This window comes from Triturus cristatus, chromosome 6 (genome assembly GCF_964204655.1).
Source record: "Triturus cristatus chromosome 6, aTriCri1.1, whole genome shotgun sequence".
Classification (NCBI taxonomy): domain Eukaryota; kingdom Metazoa; phylum Chordata; class Amphibia; order Caudata; family Salamandridae; genus Triturus; species Triturus cristatus.
The window spans coordinates 960,082,593-960,105,852 of NC_140589.1; the positions used below are offsets into that span (position 1 = coordinate 960,082,593).

A 23,260-nucleotide genomic window follows, 5' to 3' on the forward strand; every position below is an offset into this window, starting at 1 on the left:
CAATTTCGAAACTACACAATGTTACCCCATAATTAAGAAAAAATATATTCGATTCACACAGGGAACTGATCACTAGTATAAAATAAGAAGGGAGAATTAATGTGTGCACCCTAAATGTTAACACACAGCACATAGTAAACTAAGGACGATCAACTTCAAAGAATTATTGAGAAGCCCAAAATTCGTGACCACAATATGATAGAGCAGATGAAATAATTATGAGAAAATCAAGACTCCCAGTTCTTTAAATAACCCCCTCTTGCAACAGAGAGTGACGGAGGGTGAGTCTTATGTACTTGAGGAGTTGAGGTACCCAAGGCTGAGGGTCGCTAAGTATATGTGCGGCCCACGTTAAACAGTGTACACTTTAGAGATCGCGGTCTTCTTTGTCTCCATGCATGTACAGAGTGTACATTACTGCTCATTAATCCCCCCCCCCTCCCCCCCCGCGAACAATAGGTAGGCTAGTTGTCTGAGAGAAAGACACTTCCTGTTAGTATCACAGCATGCACCCCATCATCAAGGAAGCATAGATATGTGTTAAAATTGGAATTGAACTGTAGCTGTGGAAAAACGCATTCAATGGTTTAATAGGTCCATTTTTTTAAATGTTGAATCAGATCTGAGTGACTGACTGATTTGCCACAACCAACACTGCTTCAACATATAAAATGGTCTTATGAGCAAGGAACTAATTTTCATCATTGACTTCAAATGGAAGCTCGGTTCACAAGACCAGAGGAAGTCTAGAAAAAGGGGTAGGAAACATTGTTGCCTTCCCATCAGGACTGGACTGGATGACTGAGGACAAAGGCATAATTTTGCTCTGATGTGAAAGAGAACAAGGAAAACAGGCCTGCCAGCTGAGCCCAAGAACAGCAAGGGCCAGATGTTTCAAATGCTGCTAGGAGAACTGCTCTCAAACAGCTCCCACCGCACATCATAGGGTAACACGAGCATTCTTGTGACTCCACCATGCCAGCGCACACAGCAGAAAAACCAGGGACCTGAGCTATCAAACATGTAAGCAGTCAGAAACACATGGAATAGGTGTTATTTATTTATTTAATTATACCTATTACGTCGTCTGTCGACTTCCCCCGCTCCCACTCCGCCCCACCGTGTTTACCTGTGCCGACCACCGCTGTGTTTCCCTACTCCTAAATTGGGTTTGTGACTGGATATTGATTCAGTATTAGGAAGGGGCGCGTGTTAGGTGTCCTTTCCAAATACCAAATCATAACAGATATATCAATGGTTTGTGAGTGGACTTACGGTTGCTAACCAATCGACTCCCAACTTAGGGTGGTAACTCATTCACAAAAGGAAATGGGGTCCCCTTGCCCTTTGAGAATTGTGGGAAACGTTTTGTGGCAGCAGTAGGCAGTGGCCATGGGAGACCATTGTACAAGGGACATTCGCAATGAAAGGTTGAATATATTTTGTATCTAAGAGTTTCAATAGCTATCGTAAAGTTTAGATGTTAAAAGGACAGACAGCCTGTTTGAAGACGGACAGACTCATCTTTAAGCTTTGTGACATCATAAGACGCTTTCTTAGGAGTATTGGAGGATCTTAAATGATGAGTTGCCTTCATGGCTTCTGAATACTCTCTCGACTTTAGTGAACAACTGGACATTTATTCTCACTACAGCCTAGTTTCAGTGCTCTCCTTCCTATAATGTCTATTGTTGCTTTCTGTGCCAATATTACATTTAGGAACACTCTCAAGTTTGTGTGCCAGCCTGGTGCTAATGGAACTTGAGACTTACACAGTAGAACCATTATCATATACTGCTAAATTTATTTAACACAGTGATTCTTAACTTGAGGTCTGTGGACTGCTTGAGATCTGTAAAGGCTACTCAGGGTCTCCACAAATGGTCAGAAAATTAAATATACACAGATTAACATGTATATAAATGAAGAAGCTAAATTTTAAGTTGCAAATGTGTAAATTTTTGTAAATGTGAAGGAATTTGAAATAGGAGGCTAAAAATTGAGTTAGTATCCTCAGATTCATTTGTGGGAGCAGTGCAAGTGCACCAAACAGAATATGTTGGACGATAAGTGGCAATTCAAATTTAGAAAATCTCTAACCTTACCTTTAAAATTCAGATTTTTGTATATTTGTGAATTCAATAAAATATTTCATCATTAATGTATTTGTCTGATGAATGCGTGTTTCTGTATTTTTTGTGCACAGTTTGTGTTTCAAATCATTGAAAATGCTTATGCCGGGGGTCCCCAACTCCCAGTAATGACTTAGGGTCCTCAGATTCCAATAGTGATTTAGTAGGGGGCTCCTGAGTTCCAGTTATGATTAAGTGGGAGTCCACAGAAGTTACATTGGTAAGAACCACAGATTTACTGCGCGCTGCTTAATGTTGACAGAAAAATATGAATTTGACACTTAGTTTGATGCTTAGGACACCAGGAATGACCATCTGGTCTCTGCCTGTGTGACCATGGGTTAACATCCAACAATTAAACTAACTTTTGCATGATGGTAAGCTAACAGCTATTGTATTGTAATATTTAAGAGTACTTCGATATGATGCTATGGTAGACACAGGGGCACCAGGCAGAGCTAAGCCATAATATCACTAAACACTGCAAGGTGAACCCCATGTCACCAGATACAGGCAGAGTAATTAACCAGAATGTAAAATACAGACTGGTGTATGGAGTCACTACAGATAGGTAGGCCGTTATTGTCACTGGTAATAATAAAAAGTTTGAACTTTCTGATTTGATAGTACCAATCCAAGTAACATACCCATGCCTCTCAATTTGTTGGCTTTTCAATCATGAAACAAACAGATGTTTTTGGCGAGTGATCTCACCAGCAATGGCAGCCCTCGTGGGGCACCACCCGCAGTCTGTGCTGCACTTGTTTGAGTAAGGGTGCATCACAGAGGTGGTGTAATCCTTGAAGATGTGCTGGAGAAGAAAGGGTGAAAGGTAATTCGTTTTCTTTTCGCTGTGTCTTTACACACGTCTAACTTGCTGATGATCGCAATGTACCGGTAAATGGGTCCTTTTATCAAGTTTGTTTTTAAAAGAGTGTTAATGTTAGCCCATTAGCACGGGGCACTGGCATTTGCATCTGAAAGACTATCTCTGCCCTTTAACCACTGAGCCAACTGGTGATTGCCTGCAGCAAAAGAGGTAGAAATCCCAGGACTACATTTTATTTTGCATATCACAACTCTGCGCTTTGGCACCAAAAAAATTGAATATCATTGACTATTTTTTTCAGCAAACATCTGTTGCATTGTGGGTGCTGTAGTTTTACTTTTAACAGTTTCATTATAGGATCAAGACCACAGCATGCAGTGTTGTCGGCTAAAATTGTCTGGATGTGTTACACATGACATATAGTGACTTCCCAGTTCTCCTTTAAAATTTTGCAAAGTCACTTACTGTATTACAAAAACTGCTTACCTCATACGTAAACTCAAAAGCAAACTCTGCTCATATATTTTGTGAGGGACACTCTTTCACTCACATCATGCATAAACCAAGCATTGGCAATGTGTATTGCTTTTTTTCTTATGTGGAGTGGAAAGTTTTATACCGAGCTTCATAATACAGTAAAGGTAAAACATGTACAGCCACAGAACAACTTTGCCTAACACAAACAATAAGTAAAGGGCATCTGGCAGCAGCACAAAGAAAATCACATGATTCTCTCATACATACAGGCACAGCACAGATAACTAGCGAATGGGAGGTGTTACAAGACTGTTACATAATTTTCAAAAACCGACAAACATACAGGAAGAACAAAATTCCTGCAAGAAACAACTGAATCTGATACAGAACTACCATACATTCATGTAATCATATAGGATGACGAATGATCACCTACCCAGAATGGGATGCTTTATTTGTGGATTCTATATCTTGCACTGAGAAGCATTCAAGTGTACTAGTGTCGAGTGATTGTACAGTTTCGCGGTTATGGGTTTCTCACTTTGGGTGAGGTTATGTCACTTATGACGACTTTTATGAATTCCTTTAGCTAAACTGTCATATATTATAGATGTTATGTGGGTGAGCTAAAATAGTTTTTTTACTGGGATCTCTCTACTGCGATTTATAACAGGAGGAGACCCTTCATCTCTTATCCATCAACATGGTTTAGTGCTTGAATATTGCCCAATTAGGCTAAGGTGTCTTTCCCAGGAATACAGGTATCTTACAAATATTGTGAAAGAAAGCCTGCTTTACAGGGCATGCCCATCAGCCTCAGAAGGGGTAAGGGTAAAGGGGTAGGTCTTGCAGCAGACCGTTGGTGAGAATGTAAGTATGAAGCATCTGTCCCAGGTAAAGTCAATGTAATCTCAGCCTACACTACGAAATAGACCATGAGACAGTCCATGCTGCCAAGCCACACTAGCAGCTGACTGGGTGTGGGCATCGAAAGTGCAGTGGTATTGTGATTGCGAACCATACGCCCAACACCAAAGCTTCTCCTCCCTTGCTGCCATTGCCAATAGTGTAGTGGTAGTGACCTCCAGGTCTCCTAATTCTCTACAGCCCTATCTATGTTGCATCCTGTCTCGAACAACAGAGGAGACTTAAGGGAACAGATGTTGTCTCAGCCTGGACCTCATGCCCTTCTGCAAATGTTGGTGACTGCCATTTTATTTATAGCCGAGGTATGAACTTTTACATAAAAAGCGTATTTTGGATTGTTTTACTTTAGCACCTTAAATTATATTTCTGCTCTGGGCGGCCTTTATTAAAATAAGTGAACCACACCTTTTCTAGTGTGACAATTTTAATAAGGACTCGTGAGGGCCACAAGAATCTAATTTCCTCCTTTATAAGGCTTATTTTAATAGATGGAGCAAAATTATGGCATATTAAACCCTACACGAGTTTGTTGTAAAATGTGCATCCTAAACTATTTCAGGGTGCGCTCAAGTGTGGTGATCATGGAAAAGGAGGCACAGTGTAGAAACGTAGGGCATATCTACAAGGCCGAAAAGCTGCGGCGATAATTTTATCGCTATATTAGCAAGGTCACACTATCGCGTGAAACCTTGCCCTAGCGCCTGAATTCCTAACACCCATCTTTGCATCTCTAATGAGATGCAAAGTGGGCGTTCCTCCCCAGGATAACGGGAGAAATGTCGCTAAGCGACAATTCTCCTATTATCAAACCTCACGCAAAGCAGCATAGCGACAAGAAAAGTAGCGATAACCTTTGTTATCGCTACTTTCCTTACGCCTGCTTTGAAACTGACTTAGCCATGATATCCTATGTAAGGTGGATATCATGGCTAAGTATGTGAGGCCCTATCAGCAAGCTATCGACAAACTTTGTGGGATTATCGCTGGGTTTCCAGCGATAATCTCACGTTTGTCAGTTAGGGCTAGGATTTTTATCGCTTTTGAGATAAGCGTTGCAAATAGCACGCTATCTCAGCAATAAAAATCCACGCTAGCCGGCGATAATTATCCTAGCGTTAAGTGCGCTTAGCGATAATTATCGCCGGTTGTTGCTGATATGCCCCGTTATTACCTATAGTCACGTTGTTTGGTCAAGCTTGGAGGCTGGGACTGAAACCGGGTGTCCTGTTTAGACACTGTGCAATTCAGATCATCAATGCATATCACATTCGTTGCTCCTTCTCCCCTGATGAAATGTTATTGGTGACCCAAGAGGCAAGTCGGTTGTTTTATGCCTGCCATAAAAAGCCTTTACTTTTGTCATAGATAGAGCAACCTTACGACTATTACAATATATAAAAAGAGGGTTTTTTGTACAGTGCATATCCTGAACTAAAGTATTCCAAGTTGCTCTCAAATGTGATGATCACAAAAAATGGAGCAGAGGGGAAAAAGTAACTTCCCTGGGTCACACAGTTTCATCAAGCTGGCAAAGTGTGACTGTAACCAGGGTCTCTGGGTCCCGCAATTAGTTTTGCCCCGGGTCCATTAAAATCTCCTTACTAGTTTGGGTATGTTATGCAAGGGCTTCAAATTAGCTTTTGTTTTCCACAAGATAGGGAAACAGCAATGGAAAAGCCCCTCTTCCAGAACAGCTACACCCTGAGCAAAAGCATTTCAAGCATTCAATCTTTGGAGAATGGTTACAGCTAGAGTAGCACAAGCAGGTACAAACTGGGCAAGCTTTAGTTCCTCACAGAATAGTGACAGCACGACTATACATTCCCTCTCTTACAGAAGGCAGTAAGTGCAATCTTCCATTTGCTCAGAAAATATCCAGCTTCACTCACAGAACATAAACGTTCAAGGCATAACTGGCATAGAGGTTACACACATCTCTGAAACAGGGACTTAACTCAATGAATTAAATGTATAGGTGGAGGACTGAGTGACTATGAATTGACACCATTCTCAGTTAGGTCATATTCCACGCCAGACCTGCTGTCTCTCAGACCGGCTTTTGATTCTTTGTTTTTCAACGTATTGAGAAATTGCAGTAAGATAGTTAGTAGGTCATCATTATTTGGGAAATCTCGCCAAAGCCTTCCTAACTATGCTCTCCACACAGGCACAGATGTATCAACTTCTTCGAAAAGGTTTTGAATGTGCGTAGATCAGGCTGTGTGCATCCCAGTATAGGTGTTTCGCCTGTTCAAAACGTTGAGGGCCAACAGTACTCACCAGAGTCAAAGGGATGCATCTGGATGTTTGAGTGTGGAGAAGGCACATGCACGGCGAAGACTTAAAATGTAGACCAGTAAAAAAATGATAACGTGAACGTCACTCCACACAACCAAAGCTACACACACTGGAGCGGCGGTAACTATCCCAAGTCTGTGGAGTGATGGCCAGACATGCTGCACCAGTCAGCCTGAAACAACTGCAGTGACTTCCTTAGGGGCTTAACGGCCAAAGCAGCCCACTTTGGAGCTGGGGTACCAATCTCGAATTTCGGAGTCGGTTTAACATCCGGTGATTCTGGACAAATCACTCAACCTCCCCAAGCTTAGCAAAAACATGAACGTGTACTTGTGTAATATAACTCAGCAGTGCGGTACAGGCTACGCAAACATCTCACCATGGTGCTATATGACACAAGGGATCACGCGCAGCTCCCTTTAGCGTCGTTGTAGACGAGAGTCAAGCAGATACTGGCTAATGCACCGTTTCCACAATTTCCACGAGTGTTTTCACCTGCCAGGCGCCGCCATATTGGGACCTACCACCTGACCATCGGGATTTAGAGGGTGGCAGGCCGACAGATGTTCCAGAGGCCCTTTGAATAAATGAAAACTGCGTGTGCACACCGCTGCCATGGTAAACTATGAAATAAACGCACAGACGTAATAAAAAAAGAGAAATACTTCGCTGTTAATGCGAAATCACCATATCAAGATTTAGTTCACCCCTGCAATGGGATGGTTTGAGCCATACACCAAATACAGTCAGGAACAGTCAGCTTGCAAGGCCAACAAATGGGTGAGCAGAAGCTTCTGTTGCTCCCACGCACGTTGGTGATGTCATAGTTCAAACAAAGAACTAGTGCGCGAACCTCATTTTTGCACAGAGTGATCAAAGTGAGAGGGCCAGGAACGACGCCATGCTACTGGAAGAGAAGTAGAGGTTTTCCGATTTCATATGAAATAGTTTGCAGGGTGCCACCTGTCCGTTTTTTAAGTCAAGGCGGGTAAGAATTTTAAAATGTAATGAAACCCGATGTTTTTTTCACGTGAAAAATAAACCTAAAATGCCAAACAACGAAATTAGTTAAAAGTATTTGGGAGACGTCTAAATAGTTTAGACATCACAATTAGAGCAAAAGGAGGGATAACTTGTTACAAAGGAATCTTGACAATTTCACATCAATTCCTTTTCAGCAGCTCTTGGCTGTGGCCTGCGGACTGAATGAACCCGGAAGTGAGCACCTAACAGTCTTCACCTAACCAGCAAAATGTAAACAAACATCTGGTATGTTTTTTTTCCTGATAAATGTAGCAACCCTATCTGCAGAGCATGAACATGTATGCCAAAAGACCCAATTCCATAAAAATAAAAAAATCAGTTTTATATAGCACAAGCTTGACCTAAAGGATATTGGAGCGCTTTACATGAGCACCAGTTACATTACACAAGCAAACTCGACCAGAAGGTATTTGAGTGCTTTACATGAGCACCAGTTACATTATACAAGGACACACTCATTTTTGATAGGCTCAGGGAGATTAATGATCTGTCCAGAATCACAGGATGTTGAGCAGACGCCGATACTCAACCCTGGTTCCCCAACTTCAAAGTCAGTGTAATGTCATACATGACAGGGCGAAGCCATGTCACCTGACCCGACAGGGTGTAATGAACTGTTTTCCTCCATATCTCTTTAAATGCTGTTCCTCTTTTATGTTCATTATCTTCATGTGTCATTATTGTATTCTATGGCGTGCGCACTTTCAAGGTATGTTTACCTTCAAAGGTGCATCGCTCGTGATATCTGTTCTTGTTAGAAATTCCAGCTGCTGAAACAGGCATTCAGCAGTTGGACTTCAATCAGAACAGACGTGCTCCTGTGTTATTCTGTCAATATCTGAAGATTAAATCTATCTGCTTTGAATACCTTTCCATCTCGTCTAATTCTTCAATAACAACATTTTAAGAAAAGGTATGTTTCACATTTTAGTGACGATCTTTTCAGCAGCATTTCGCCATCCTTGCACAGATTACCTTCATCATATTTCATCATTGTCATCGAACAGCGCTCCTCGCTGCAACGTTTATTTGTTTTTCTGGAATTCAATGCCGTCTACGGGGAGTGAATTACGAAATTTTAAGTGTTTCCTGTCTTTTCCAGCGCTCACTTATCTGACGTCTCACGCCTCCCTTGACCACGGCATCCTAGCAACGGCACAGAATTCATCAAAACAAACGACATCATCACGTGAACGCGTTCACGTCATCAGCGGCCATCTTGGAATCATCGGAAATCCCGTTTCCAAGGTAACTCCTTTCACAATCGTCTTCTTCATAGACGCAACGTTTAACCCTGCATTTTCTCGGCGATACACACGCCTATTGTGTATTGGTCAGAATTATACACGCTATTCAAGAAAAAGGAATATCCTGGTAAAGATCCACTGTCAGTTCTGTTGAAATTAAAAGGTACTTTTACTTAATTTTATTAAGCAATATATATACAAGTACATTGCTTCTTTTTGCCTCAGTTGTTGCTCTTTTCACCCCATTTAATGGCAGCTAATCAACAAATAGTTTTTTGTAACAATTTTCTTCCAGCCCCTGGTAAACCTAAGGAGATATGGAAAACTTGGTTTCATAGCTTTGAAAGCTACTTAGTTGCCATTGATGCGTATGAATATTCCCCTAAAAGAAAATTGGAAATTTGATATAGTCACTTAGGCAGTGCTGGGCGTGAAATATTTGATAATCTTCCAGCTGCCATCCCTCCTCCTGGGAATGGAGATGGTTGGAATGTCTTCACTGACTCAGTACAAAGACTTAATAAAAAATTCCTGGTGCAGCCAAACGTAATGTTGGAACGATATAATTTCATGAAAAGAAAACAAGAATCAAATGAGACAGTTGAAGAGTTTATCTCTTCCCTCAGGAATTTAGCCGCAGATTGCAATTTTGGAGCGTATCTTGATACAGTCATCAGGGACCAATTTCTTTACAAATGTTACCATAAAAAAATACAAGAGAGGATTTTAAGTTGTTGTGGTCCCTCACTATCAGAAGTCATAGACATGGCTAAAAGCATTGAGAGATCAACCATTTCATCAAAATGCATTTCAGAAGAAAGCATTTCTCCAGTAAAATTTCTGCAAAATGACACTCACGTTAATGCTATTGCTGCAAAAAATAAATTTACGAAACTTTTTAAAAAAAGAGCAATTTCTACATGTTATAGATGTGGTTCAAGAGCACATCTTGGAAACAGTCCCATTTGCCTCGCTCTTGGAAAAAGATGTGCAAGTTGTCAACAAATGGGACATTTTCATACGGTGTGCATGACTAAACGTTTTATTCAAGTTAGTGCTGTATCGTCACTGGAACATCCTGACGTTAATGTTTCCTCTATTGACTCCTCATTACAAAACTTGGATATTAACACCGTGGATGTGTCTTCTCACATTTTACCACAAAAAATTATACTTTCAATTGATTCAAGTGAAGATTCATCTAAATTCAATCGCGCAAAAGATCCCACATGTGAGGTTAAATGACAATATTCCCTTCAACATGATGGCAGACTCTGGTGCACCTGTAACCATTATCTCTGATGTATTGTTCAATATTCATTGGTCTACTTCTTCTGTACATTTACATCCCCTAGATATCGTTCTGAAAGCTTATGGTGGCAAAGATATAGTCATATTGGGATATTTTATAAGTGATGTTTCATGTTTGGGAAAGTGTATTAGTACCAAAGTTTATATAGCAATCCAAGGAAAGCGCATCATTGGTTGGCAAGATCTTGCAAAAATGGGACTTAAGCTTGTTCCTGGTTCAGATTGTCCTGTCCAAGTCAATGATGTCTCTATTTCCTTAGTGTCTGAAAATGTAGATTCATTGGTCAGTAGCATCACTTCAGAATTCCCAAACGTTTTGAATGAATCGGTTGGCAAAATAAAGAATTATGAGCATTTTATCAAGCTCAAACCAGGCGCTATTCCCGTCATGCACAAATTGAGAACTATTCCTTTAAATGTAAGGGATGATCTGAAGAAATTGTTAGACAAAATGGTGTCTGAAGGCATCATTGAGACAACCAATTCATCCCAATGGGTCAGTCCAATTGTTAGCGAAAAAAAAAAAGATTCTATCATTCGTCTATGTGCTGACCTTCGCTCACTTAATCAAAACATAATTATTGATTGTCACCGACTTTCAAAAATACAAGATTTACTTACTGGTATTTCTGGCTCTACATTTTTCACTTTACTCGATCTCCGCAGTGCATACGATCAAATTCCTTTGTCCTCCTCTTCCTCTGACCTCACCACATTCATCACTCCGTTTGGAGCATTTAAATATTTAAGACTTTCATTTGGCTTGACATAAGCAGCCAGTGTCTTTCAGAAATGTATGGATACCCTACTCAAAGATATAAAATCAGTTCAAGCCTACCAAGATGACATCCTTATTTTTTCAAAGAATAAAGATGATCATATTCACACTTTGAAAGAGGTGTTATCTTGTTTCAAAGATGTTGGAGTAACCTTGGGAAAGGACAAATGTAAATTTTTTGCAACACAAGTTGATTACCTAGGACACTCGATTTCTGAAAATGCTATCAAACCAAAATATTCCCTCACTCAAGCCATATCCAATGTTCCCATTCCTAATGACAAAGACTCTTTAAAATCCTTTTTGGGTTTAACAGAATATTATTCGAGATTTATTCAAGGTTATTCTCAGATTGTTCAACCTTTGCGTGCACTCTTAAAGAAAAATGTAAAGTTTTTGTGGACCACAGAAATTGAATATGCCTTCAATCTTGTCAAAAAAGTTATAACTGAAGCACCTGCATTATCTTCTTTTACTCCTGGTTTAAAATGTTCGATTTCTGTTGACGCCAGTCAGCATGGTTTAGGTGCGGTCCTCTGCCAGTGGATTGGTGCAAAACAACATACCATTAGTTTTGCGTCTAGATCTCTCAATAGTGCTGAGGGAAATTACAGCACTATTGAAAGGGAAGCCCTGGCCTGCTCTTGGGCAGTTGAAAAATGTAAGACTTTTATTTGGGGTTCTGATTTTTTACTTCTCAGTGACCACAAACCCCTATTGCATTTACTTAATGGCAACGGCACTGGCAAAGCATCAGCTAGGCTAGTTAGAATTCTTTCAAGACTACATGAATACAATTTCACTATACAACATATTTCTGGAGGACATAATCTAAGGGCAGATTGTCTTTCTATATTACCTTTAAAAGATAATTCATTTGATTCAAAATTTGATGACATAGAATGTGTTGTTGCCTCTATTGAGGATCTAGTTCTCTTTCCCTTCAACATTTCACTATCAGACTGGGTCAAAGCTTATTCTGATGACTCCACACTCAATGCTGTAAAGAATATGATAATCTCTGGTTGGCCAAAGGAGCGTTCTCTTCCTGCTCCTTTAAAATCATATGCTCAAGTTTCAAATGATTTATCTATTGTTAATGATGTCATTTTTCGTGGAGATCAATGTGTTCCTCCAACCTCTATTCGCATCAATCTTTTTCATGCAGCACATGAGGGTCATTTAGGGATTGGTGCCACCTTGAGGAAACTCAAGGAGCACTTTTGGTGGCCAGCTATAGATAGAGATGTCACTCAATGGATCGATAAGTGTGATACCTGTTTAGTGTCTGACAAACACTGGAAAACGTCTCAACTTCCTTTACACAGCGTCCCTTTACCTGAGGAGGCCTGGTCTAAGCGTGCTGTTGATTTTGCTGGCCCCTTTGTTCTTTTACCACATCACAGACACTACATCATTGCTCTCATTGATTACCACGCTAAATGGGTTGATTTTGATTTTTGTGAAACTCCCAACTCACTTTCAGTCATTAAGTTCCTAAGCAGAGTTTTTCTATCTGAAGGATCGCCCAAAGAAATTGTCACCGATAATGCTTCACATTTTTGTTCGTCTTTGATGCAAGATTTTTTGAAGGCGCATGATGTTAAACATCTAGAGTTGCACTTTACTCTCCATCTTCTAATGGTCTCATTGAAAGAATGAATACATTCATCAAAGATGGCATACAGTCTGCAATTTCTTGCAATGTTGATGTTGAATCTTTTCTTAGAAAGAACATTTGGTCATACCTTGTCACTCCACATTCCCTACTGGCATATCTCCCTTCAGGTTACTTAAGAAAAGGAATCCCAACGGGAACCTCTGTCCCTCATGGATTAAAGGTCTTTCTAAAAATGATAATTCTTGTTTAGCTTGTTATGATAAACAAGTTATTAAGACAAATGTTCTTGCACAACAGAAACTTCAACAAAAACATTTTGATTCTTGTGTCAACCCTGTCTTACATCTTAAACAATTAACATACGGAAGGGTTCTAGGGAATGTTTAAAGACCAAAATCACAGACTCTATCCCCTGTACAACACTTTTCCTACAAATTGAGTCAATACCCGATCCACATGACTTTCCTCCGTGATCTGGAGGTTTAGTGGTGGGAAGGAGGGATATCCAAATGATGACACTGGCCATATTTGGTAATTGATGGAAATCCTTCTTGGTCGCAAAGGTCTTTGCTTTTTGCGCTCAGGGTTTTCTTATGCCTGTTTTAGTAACTTAGTCATATCTCCTGAATGTAGACCACCAGACTTAATTTGTTTGAAAACCCTGTCTTACAAACATTTCAGATTGGTTATTGGGTTATGATCAAGAATCCAAATAAAAGTCATGAAAGGTGTTTCTAAATTTTCTTTACCGACTCAAATTCTTAAAATTTCCAAAGGATCTCTCTTTTTGGATAAAAGGGGATGGTGGAATAAGAGAGCAATAGTTAAACTTTCTCCTGAGCAAGCTAACAGAATTCATTTGTCTAAGCATTCTCTTGACAACCTCTCATGTTCTCATTTTCCTCTTGGTTCACCTTCTGACAATCCCTCGAATTGCACACAAGCTTCTCAAACATCTTCTGATAGCTCCTCTCTGTGTATATCACCTGTTTCCATTCCTCAAACCATTTCCACTTCTCCCACACCCTCAGTTTCAGTTTCAAGTAGAATTTCAAGGAATTGTTCTTTTTCCTGTAAAATTTAAGGATTTTAATTTGTCTTAACCTTACTTTCCTTTTCCACAGGTTATTCTCCTTTTATAAAAAAAAAAAAAGGGAGATGATGTAATGAACTGTTTTCCTCCATGTCTCTTTAAATGCCGTTCCTCTTTTATGTTCATTATCTTCATGTGTCATTATTGTATTCCAAGGCGTGCGCACTTTCAAGGTATGTTTACCTTCAAAGGTGCATCGCTCTTGATATCTGTTCTTGTTAGAAATTCCAACTGCTGAAACAGGCATTCAGCAGTTGGACTTCAATCAGAACAGATGTGCTCCTGTGTTATTCTGTCAATACCTGAAGATTAAACCTATCTGCTTTGAATACCTTTCCATCTCGTCTAATCCTTCAATAACAACATTTTAAGAAAAGGTATTCTTCACACAGAGGTGACCAATAATGTGTCCCTTTGGTTTTGTCACCCCCCCCTGTGCGTGCGCATAGTAGGCTGGATTGGCGTACGCTAGCCAGCATAAGAAAAGCTAATAGAGAGCCCGGGAGCCCGGGTGTGGTTAGTCCTTGACCACCACCACAACTAAGCGTGTGTCCCGTGTGTCTGTGTCCGCCAGCCCAGAGCCTGCTCACCTCATGGCCGGACACCCCGACGGCCAACACGACAGTCAGCAGGTCTGGCCGTTATGCCAATGGAAGAGATTCAGACAGGAGACTCCCGATTCTTGAAGCCAAAATGGCTTTATTGTGGTTGTCTCCTGACTGAAATTTCCTCTGCTCCAATAGAAGTCAATGAGGTAAACACATTCTCCTGATTTTAAATCTTCCCCTTTCTTTTACTAAAATGTTGGCATATATGCGATTGAGGCGGAAGACTCAAGATTTTTTAAGCCAAAAATGGCTTTATTTGAGGTCTCTCCCACCTGAAATTGGCTTTGTTTCAATAGCGTTCAATAAGGAAAATAGATTCCCCCAGTTTTTGGTTTCAGACTCTCCTACTTTCTTGTTGTTAAATGTTGGCATGTATGCATATATGAATTAAGCATTTAAGGTCTATCCTAGAGACATTCTTTAACTGTGCTGTTGAAGATCTATTGTAAATAATAGCGGTGCTTACAGTGGGTTTTGGCCAGCTCATTGCTCACAATTCGTTAGCTTTCCTGTCAACCTCATTTGATTGCTTTTATTCACTGGCTTTCCTTTCATCTTCCTCTGTTTGTCATCCCCTCCGTTTCCTCACTATTACATAATTACCATACTTTATATCATATGACCTGTTTCATTCACTACTCACATTCAGGGAACTACTTTTTAGGTTGATACTATCAGACAGCACCACTGTCTGTTGCAATAGACATAATGTATTGTATTGCAAGTTTTATATAGTGCTTACTACCCCTGTGTGGGGTGCTGAAGTGCTTGCTTGCATGGGTAGCACACTGCACTGTATAGGATGTGTAGCTGGAAGAGTGTTCTCTTTGTTTTTATCCTATGTGGGAAGTGTTTCCATGTTGTAGTTGATAACCACTGAGGTGTGTTTATCGTGTTGTAGGATACAACCTTTAGCAGTGTAATCGATGAAGAAGTGTGAGAGACAACCTACAGTTTATGGTTTTCATTAACGTTGCAGCTTTGACCAACTCGACAGTTCCCTTTATGGTATTTATTATTTTTATAGTCCACTTAGTTGGTTACTGCACTGGGCTGACTTTCTGAGACACCTTGTTCGAAGTTTAAAGTTTCTGGTGCTAAGTAGGCATAGGTTGGAGGAAGACATGGATCAGACATCTGCTGTATGGGACATTTTTTTGGCAAATCTGTTTTATTGATTTTACGTTTTTAATACAAACAATACCTGCATGCAAGCAGTACCTGACTTTTTGGCGTGTATCATGGGTATGGTACATGTACATTCCCATATCTCAATTGCACTATAAAGACAGTGGAAATATTATAAAAACACAAGCTTTTTGCATGCAGTGCTGTGTGGGACTTTGTTACTATCATCCTATATCTGATTGCCATTGAGAGATGTCAAAAGCGGTTGTAGTTAGTTTGGACCAGCACTGGTGGATTGAATTAAAATCCTCCATTGGCCAGTGGCATGTGGCGGATCTCTTCAGTTATCCATGTCTGTTCATTTTTTGGTTTTACCAAGGACATAGAGGGGCTTGGTGCCCGCCTATTGCTTACTGTTGGTTGGCTTTACTCTTACATACCAACAGAACCACTCCAGGCAGGAGTCTCAAAATTTTAAACCACAAAGGGCATCATTTAGCTGTCTTCCACCTGAAATTGCCTTTTTTTTTTCAAAATCTCTGACTTTCATTTTTTTAAATGTTGCCATGAATGCTTTACTGGTACATTAATTTTCCTTCTCATTTCCTTATCTTCTTATTTGATTGCTTGCCTTGTCCATCTTGTCTATGTCTCTCCAGGAGTATTGCCAATTTACTTGCACCCTTCTACTGTGCACTTTTTGAGACTAATGTTTTCATTTGTCTTCCATGAGAGTGCACATGTTTTCCAGCTGTCTCTCTAGTGTGCTTCTCTCCCCCCTCTGCTCGGCTCTTTCTCACCTGTGTGCTACTACACCGCCCCCTCCACGATGCGCTTCTCCCACCTGCAGTGGTTCCTCACTGGTGTGAGATCTAGGTTTGTGTGAGCGAATTAATCTCAAATGCAAGATTTCTGAAAGGGGAAGGAACACACCAACCATTCGCCTGAAAGTGCAGCTTTCCTCAAACAAACTTTATTTTTTATATTCACAAAGAGGAAGGGTTCCACCGGGGCCCCTTTCTTTTTTCTAATTTATTACCACACCAACATGGGAGTCTGTAACATTTTAATGTTTTGTGATCGAGTTAGGATCAAAAACATTAATACATAAGGGAACATAATCAGTATTTGGAATGGATACCCAAAACGCCCTCTTCCAAATAATCCAAATACCAAATTGTTATTCATTTCTAAACATAATAAGCATTTCTGGGAAAGTTTTCCAAAGCACTATATTTGTTTAGTACTTAAGAAAAAGGGTGATTGTGTTCCCAAATGCCCTGATGTTCGCTAAAGGCCTTTGTACATCTGGCCCTTCATAATTATTTATACACACATTTATAAACAATGCATTATCAACTTTATCTCTGTTGGTTTTGATTATATCAAAATTATCAAAATTATGTATTTTCTAATTCTGTATGACATAGAAAATCTATTGATGCAAGCCAGACATCCCTTGCCTTGGAAGGCTGGACAGCAAAACACTCTGAACATGATGTTTCTCAGATTTTTAGAATTTAGTTTTTCAAGATATGGTAATTCCTTCTATTCTCCCTTGCACATCAGCATATGCCTGTGAAGGGTTGACCACCACTTTATTACTCTGGTGGGTTAGGATCATCCACTGAATATTTGTTGGGTTTTTTACTGACTACTGTATAAAAGAAACACAATTTTAGAAAATGCTGGTTACCAACATGTGCACCAATTAAGAGTCTTCATTTTAAGGCTAGGTGAGATCTTTGATCTCTTGGATAACTTGCGATATTTTAAAAGAAGTGATCCATCATATACAGTCAATTCATGCCCACATAACCAATGATGCCTCACTAATATGTTCTTTGTGGAAAAATAACTTTTAATGCATGCAGAAATGTATGAATATCCAAAAGTTTGATCTGATCACAATCCATTTTCCTTGCTTTTAGGGTCAAAAATATGCAGAGACCTCGCTCTAGGTGGATCTCCAGTAGTGCTCTGTTAGTCGACCTAACTATATTCATATAATGCAAGGAATGATTTTATATCCCATAATATATGTTTAGGATGCCTTTAAAGTTGGAGTCAGAGGCGTAACGCTAACTAATTTGATTAGGAAAGAAATTAACTTGCAAAAACAAACTAAGAATAGATATCAACAACTAACAGAGCTGGAATGCAAACACTCATATGCACTACTCAATAATGATCCCTTGGAATCCACAATCTATCAGCAGTTGCTTAGGGCAGATGCAGTGGTATGCAGGGATTGATGCTAGACATCTGCCTGTTAATACATAGTTAATCGCAAAAACCTACAAATACATTGAGTCACTAGAAAGAGTACTGGCGGTTAAAATTAGAGAAACTATCACATAAAATAATATTCATTGATGAAAATGGCTCAACAAGGTAAAGTCGCCAGAACTAATAGTAATGTAAATGTTGTTCAAGAATAATATTTAAAAAAACTATACACAGAAAAATAACAGTCTGCATAATACTAATTCAATTCTTTTAAAAACACTTACACAAGACACTTCACATTCTTTTGTTATTCCTTTCTCTTGCCAGGATATAGAAACTGGTCTTTCTGTCCCCCAGAGTTGTAAATCTGTTGGGGAAATATTTCATACCCTATTAGCTCCAGCAGACAGGTATTATACCCAAGTCATGGACCTGGATACATTGTTTTATTTGTAAAGAAAAGCAAATTAATTCATACTAATGCCCAAATAGTTTAAAAAAAGGTACTGGTGACTCATTTGTGCAGGGTCATCACTGATGTAGTCTCCCAATAGCATCATGGTTTTACCCCTGGAAGAGGTAGCCCTGTTTATGTAAGCAGAACGATCACATTATTCAGTATCGCTCCTGAACGGTGTGATGCCATGGCAATATAGAGAAAGCGCTTGGTAGGGTATAAAGGCAATATCTTTTGGTAGTAATGAATAAGGTAGGGTTTGGTGCATGTTTTTTTACATCAATGCAAGCACTTTATCATAAACCTACGGTCAAGTTGTAATTTATAGTGAAAATCTCATCACTCATACAAATCAGCAGGGGAACTCCTTATGGCTGCCTCTTTCCACTTATATAATTTAGTTTGTGTCTGGAGTATTTTTATGTGGACTGTTAACATCAGAAAATATCGTTTTGATTAATAATCAGGGGTACCTAACAAGGGTAATCGTATATTCATATGATATTGTTATTTTCACAGTAGAAGATGAAAGAGCAATTAAGAAAGTGGGACCTTGAATAATTATTAAACACGGTTAACATACGAAAAAAAAAAAAGCTAAGTAGATGGGGAGGCTGAGTAAATATATGCACCGTATCTAGGAGATGGCAACTGTACGACACGATGATGACTGTAACAATTGCAAATGATAACTGCAAAGGTACGCTAATGTATTGGAACGGGTGCCCATTGTACAAATATACTCTTCTGTAAAAAGTCAATAAAGTTTGTTTTAAAAAAAAGAAAGTGGGACCTTGTTATTTGGGGAAATAGGATAAATCATAAATGAAAAAACACTATAGACTATCTATAAATCCATTTGGTCATACACAGGATCAACCATTGGTTTGATTGGCCAATTAACTTTAGATAAACCTCACTGCAGATCCGACTAAATTATGAACCACTACTACTAAAGATACACATTTATTCAAAGAACTGGCATCATATACCAGTTGGGCTTATTGGACAATGCTTTATAATCACTTGTTGAATTGAAAAGACACATTTTTCAGTATTGTTGTTTGAGGTTACAGAAGAGCCAGCTGAGTAATAAAATATCTTAAGCTCCATTTGGGTAGAAGTTAATGAGCCCTCCTAGGTTTAAAATGTTACTATTGGTGCCCATGTTGAAACATATTTGTTTTCTTAAAGTTAACAAACCTGAATGACCACCATCTACTTCTGGTCTTGTATCTATTTATAATTTCATCTTTGTTAAAAGACAGTAAGGTACTCTCCTTGGTTCACATAATCCAGCTGTTTGTTTTAAGATAGTGAGAGTTGAACTTTGTCTCTGGAATGCATGGCAATACCATTTTTAAAATCATGAATATTAATAGATATGCACCATTTAGGCATTGCAGGGCCCTTCCTGGAATTTTTCATAATTGTTACCTTGAAATGTTGAAAAAAAGCTTGGATTACATATCAAAGAAAGCGTGTGCAGGTGTTTCCGGATAATATATTTTACTACGATTCAAGAGGCGGTTCAGTTGCTTAAAAATACTTGCTAGAATGTATATTACTAAATTATTATGGTGAACTATTGCATGTATTTTTTATTGATGTTTTAACGTTCATAACGAAAAATAATAGCTAGGTTTAGTGAACTTTGGAAATTTAGAAAGCAACTACAATCAAGTGGTTGAGCAGTGACCCTACATCAGGAATCAGTGTCAGGAAAGTAGACTGAGTTTGCAGCATGTGTAGTTACTGTTTACAGTCTATGTGAGCTTTAGAAAGAACATTGTCCAAAGCCATGCAGTGCCTTATAGGCCGTGCAAAGTCCCTTGAAGGTGATCCTTTTCCTTACCGGCAACCAGTGTAAACTACAAATGGCTGACGAGGCTGAGACAAATCTGTGGACCTTCATCAACATTCGCGCCGCATTCATTCAGTGATTTTTTGGGTAGATTGTGATAGAGCCCATTGCAGTATTCTATCCTGGATAGTACCAGTGCGATGACTACAGTTTTAAGCAAGTCAATGGGAAGAAATGGGTCATTTTCTTTATCATTCGGAGAGTAAAGAACTCACTGGCAGGAACTTTGTTTGCCTGCTCTTTATATGTCTACCGGTCATCAAACATAATCCTTAGGTTTTTAACCTTCTGAACCGGATTTGGAAGGGGACCTAGTTCCCAGATGCCAACATTTAAGGAACAAGAATGTCGGATTATTTCAGAACAAAATGACTTCTGTTTTGGAGGAATTAAGTTTTACGCAGTTTTGGTCTATCCAAGAGCCCACTGCACTCATGCAGCTGTTGAAAATATTGGTCCTATTGGGGCCTTTGTTTGATAGGGAGACCACGATCTGGGTGTCCTTGGCATAGGAAACCAACGACAACCCAAATGATTTGATGAGTGCCACTAAAGGGATAACATAAAGATTAAATAGAGTTGGGCTTAAGGATGAGCCCTGAGGGACCCCGCATGGCACGGTAAAAGGTTCAAAAGTAAAATCTTTGTGGGAGACTGATTGAGTCTGTTGTGTCAAGAATGAAACATGGCTGACCCCTGAATTCCCAGGTTCCGTAAACGGCTAATCAGAAGAGCATCCATTTTCGTCTTGGCACCTTGCCTGTAAGTTCTGCAACGAGCCAATGGCGCAAGTCCCTTGGTGCTTGTCCAGCATGTGGCTTGGCAGATGAAGATGAGGCTCACATATTATTCTTCTGCCCAAGCTATCGCAGCCCGCGCCGGAAATGGATTATTCCAGTATGCAAAAATCTGAAGGTCACAAAATGTATAGTGGCCCTTAGAATACTCAGGAGCAACACAACTCCAGTAATTGCCATTGCTACTGGCAAATTTCTACAGGCGGCGTGGTACAAACGTGGTAGACTATTGTCTGTTACCCAAAGTCATTAGGTCTTTCTTTTTAATGTTTCTCTTGCTTTTTAATATTGATTTTATATATATAGTGCTGAAGATAGTTTTTTAAGCTCTTTTTATGTATCTATTTAAGTATCCATTGCTCAATTTGCACATAGTTTTGTCTGATTTCTGCTTCTATTTGGCATATAAATAGTGTCCAAAGAAAATGAAATTCTGATTGGTGCCGCCGCTCTTGTAATGAACTGTGCTGTAACAATTTTTGGGTTTTATGAAAGGTGTCTTGTAATGTTTATGCACATGTGCACTCTGATGGTAATTGGATACCGAATAAAGTTCATTTACTACTACCACTAATCAGAAAAGCATGATTGACCGCGTCAAAAGCTGCTGAGAGATCTAATAGGACAAGGGTGACATTGCCCTCGCATCCACTACAGCCCTAATCTCCTTGGTGGCTACCATAAAAGCAGACTCTGTATTAAAACCCTTACGGAAACCGCATTGGGTATCATCCAGGAGAGGTTTGTTTTCCACAAGAGCAGACAGTTGAGAATTCATAAATTTCTCAAGCAGTTGTGCTGGAAAAGGGAGTCTTGAAATGTGCCTATAGTTATTCAGGTCCTGTTCATCTAAAAAAATTTCCTGAGCAGTTTCTTGAGCAGCGGGAGTATTGAGGCCACCTTCCACTGTTTAGGGAAAGATCCTGAGCTAAACACAGTTATAAAGATTTTGGTCAGCACAGGTGCTATCACCCCTGAGACCAGATGCAAAATACTTGGTGGACAGGGGTCCAATGGTGAACCAGATTTTGATGTGGATATAGCCTAAATGACTTGTTCCACCGATACTGGGGCAAATTCTGTGAAAGTGGATTTGCCTTGGAAAACTATAGTGTCTTCATGGTTTGTCTGACTCTGAGACCTACTTACAGTAAATTTGTTAAAGATAAGTTCAACTTTCTGTTGATAGAAACTTGACTCCTGTGGATGTATGGATTCCTGGAACTGACAGTTTATTGACCGTCTGGAACAGTGCCTTAGAAGAATTCATGGAGGTTTTTATTTGTTCTGTAAAAAACACAGTCTTTACTTTAATGACAAGCTTTTTATAATGAGAAATGCAGGATTTGTATTTGTCTCTCTCTAAAGCATTGTAATCTTTCCCCCATGATCGCTCTTGTCTCCGACATTTTTGCTTAGCAATTCTCAAGGAGCTATTAAACCAAAGAGCTGTGGGAGTGTACCTTTTGACCTTTTTAGGTTTAGGGGGAGTTAATGTATCAACCTCTGTATGAAGCCAACTTGTATAGTTATCCACCATTAGCTCCGGGTTGATGCTATCTTCTGGCTGCGAGTTGGCCAAAAAGTACCTTAAATCAGGGTTGCAGACATTATGCCAGGCCCGAGAAAGAACCAGTTTATTAGTTAATTTAGAACGTACAGAATTATTTGAAAGCTAAAAGACCCAGAGGATGGCCTTGTGATCCGACCATGTTAATGGTAATATAGAAGGATTGAAACGAAACGGGAGATCGAGATTTAATGGCCCCAAATCTTCTTTAAACAGATATGGAATCAGCGACAGCAAGGGGAAATTGAAAAAAAAGAAAACCACTTATCTTGCACTCGCCGCATCCCCAACTCGGCGATGCGGCAAATGCAAGGTAAGTGGTTTCTTTTTATATAATTTAATTTTTCCTCGTCGCAATATGTCGACTCCCTCCCCACCCACCCAATAGCTCTTACCTGCATGGGCCGCTCCTGTATGGAATCCTGTAGAACTTTGAACTGTTCTTTCTATACTAAGTCGCTGAGCTGAAGTAAACAAAACAAGAGTCGGGACATGCACATCATTCCCCAAACAAAGACTTACAATCAATCAAAATATTTCATTGTTTACTTAATTAAAACCATAACAATATGCCAATAGTCTCAGTACAAAACACCATTGAAATGTAGCATGAAAAGATTACAATTAAAATACTTGTTAGATGTGCCGTTAAAAACTCAATTAGGGGGGCGTGGCCTGCAGCCAATCATGATGGCCGCGACCTAGAGGAGCTCCGAGGGAAACACCGGTTCCCCAATCAATCCGACATAGAATCCGGACACTAATCCTACCTCAACAGCCATTTCTTGAAAGCCGGAGGTGAGGGGCATCGATCGCGCTGCTCCCCGGTCGGAACGGACTGCAAAAACGG

The 23,260-nt window shown here is 39.7% G+C and overlaps 1 protein-coding gene and 1 long non-coding RNA gene across 4 annotated transcripts in view; one reads left to right on the plus strand and one right to left on the minus strand.

Annotated features, from left to right (window-relative positions):
- Positions 1 to 7,188, minus strand: part of LTV1 (LTV1 ribosome biogenesis factor) — a 212,566-nt gene extending 205,378 nt beyond the window's left edge. The window contains exon 1 of the mRNA XM_085611659.1: positions 7,043 to 7,188. Coding sequence (XP_085467785.1) covers positions 7,043 to 7,045 — 3 coding nt within the window. The 5' untranslated portion in view covers positions 7,046 to 7,188. The remainder of the gene's footprint in view (positions 1 to 7,042) is intronic.
- A 360-nt stretch (positions 7,189 to 7,548) lies between these two features.
- LOC146820850 (uncharacterized) overlaps positions 7,549 to 23,260 on the plus strand; it is a 46,848-nt gene continuing 31,136 nt past the window's right edge. For 2 of the 3 annotated variants that reach the window (XR_014963056.1, XR_014963057.1), the window contains exons 1-3: positions 7,549 to 7,651; positions 7,842 to 7,932; positions 8,810 to 8,955. This is a non-coding gene — a long non-coding RNA (uncharacterized LOC146820850). Of the gene's footprint in view, positions 7,652 to 7,841; positions 7,933 to 8,809; positions 8,956 to 17,424; positions 17,983 to 23,260 lie in introns of those variants that run through there. The other variant, XR_014963058.1, reaches the window with a different exon arrangement.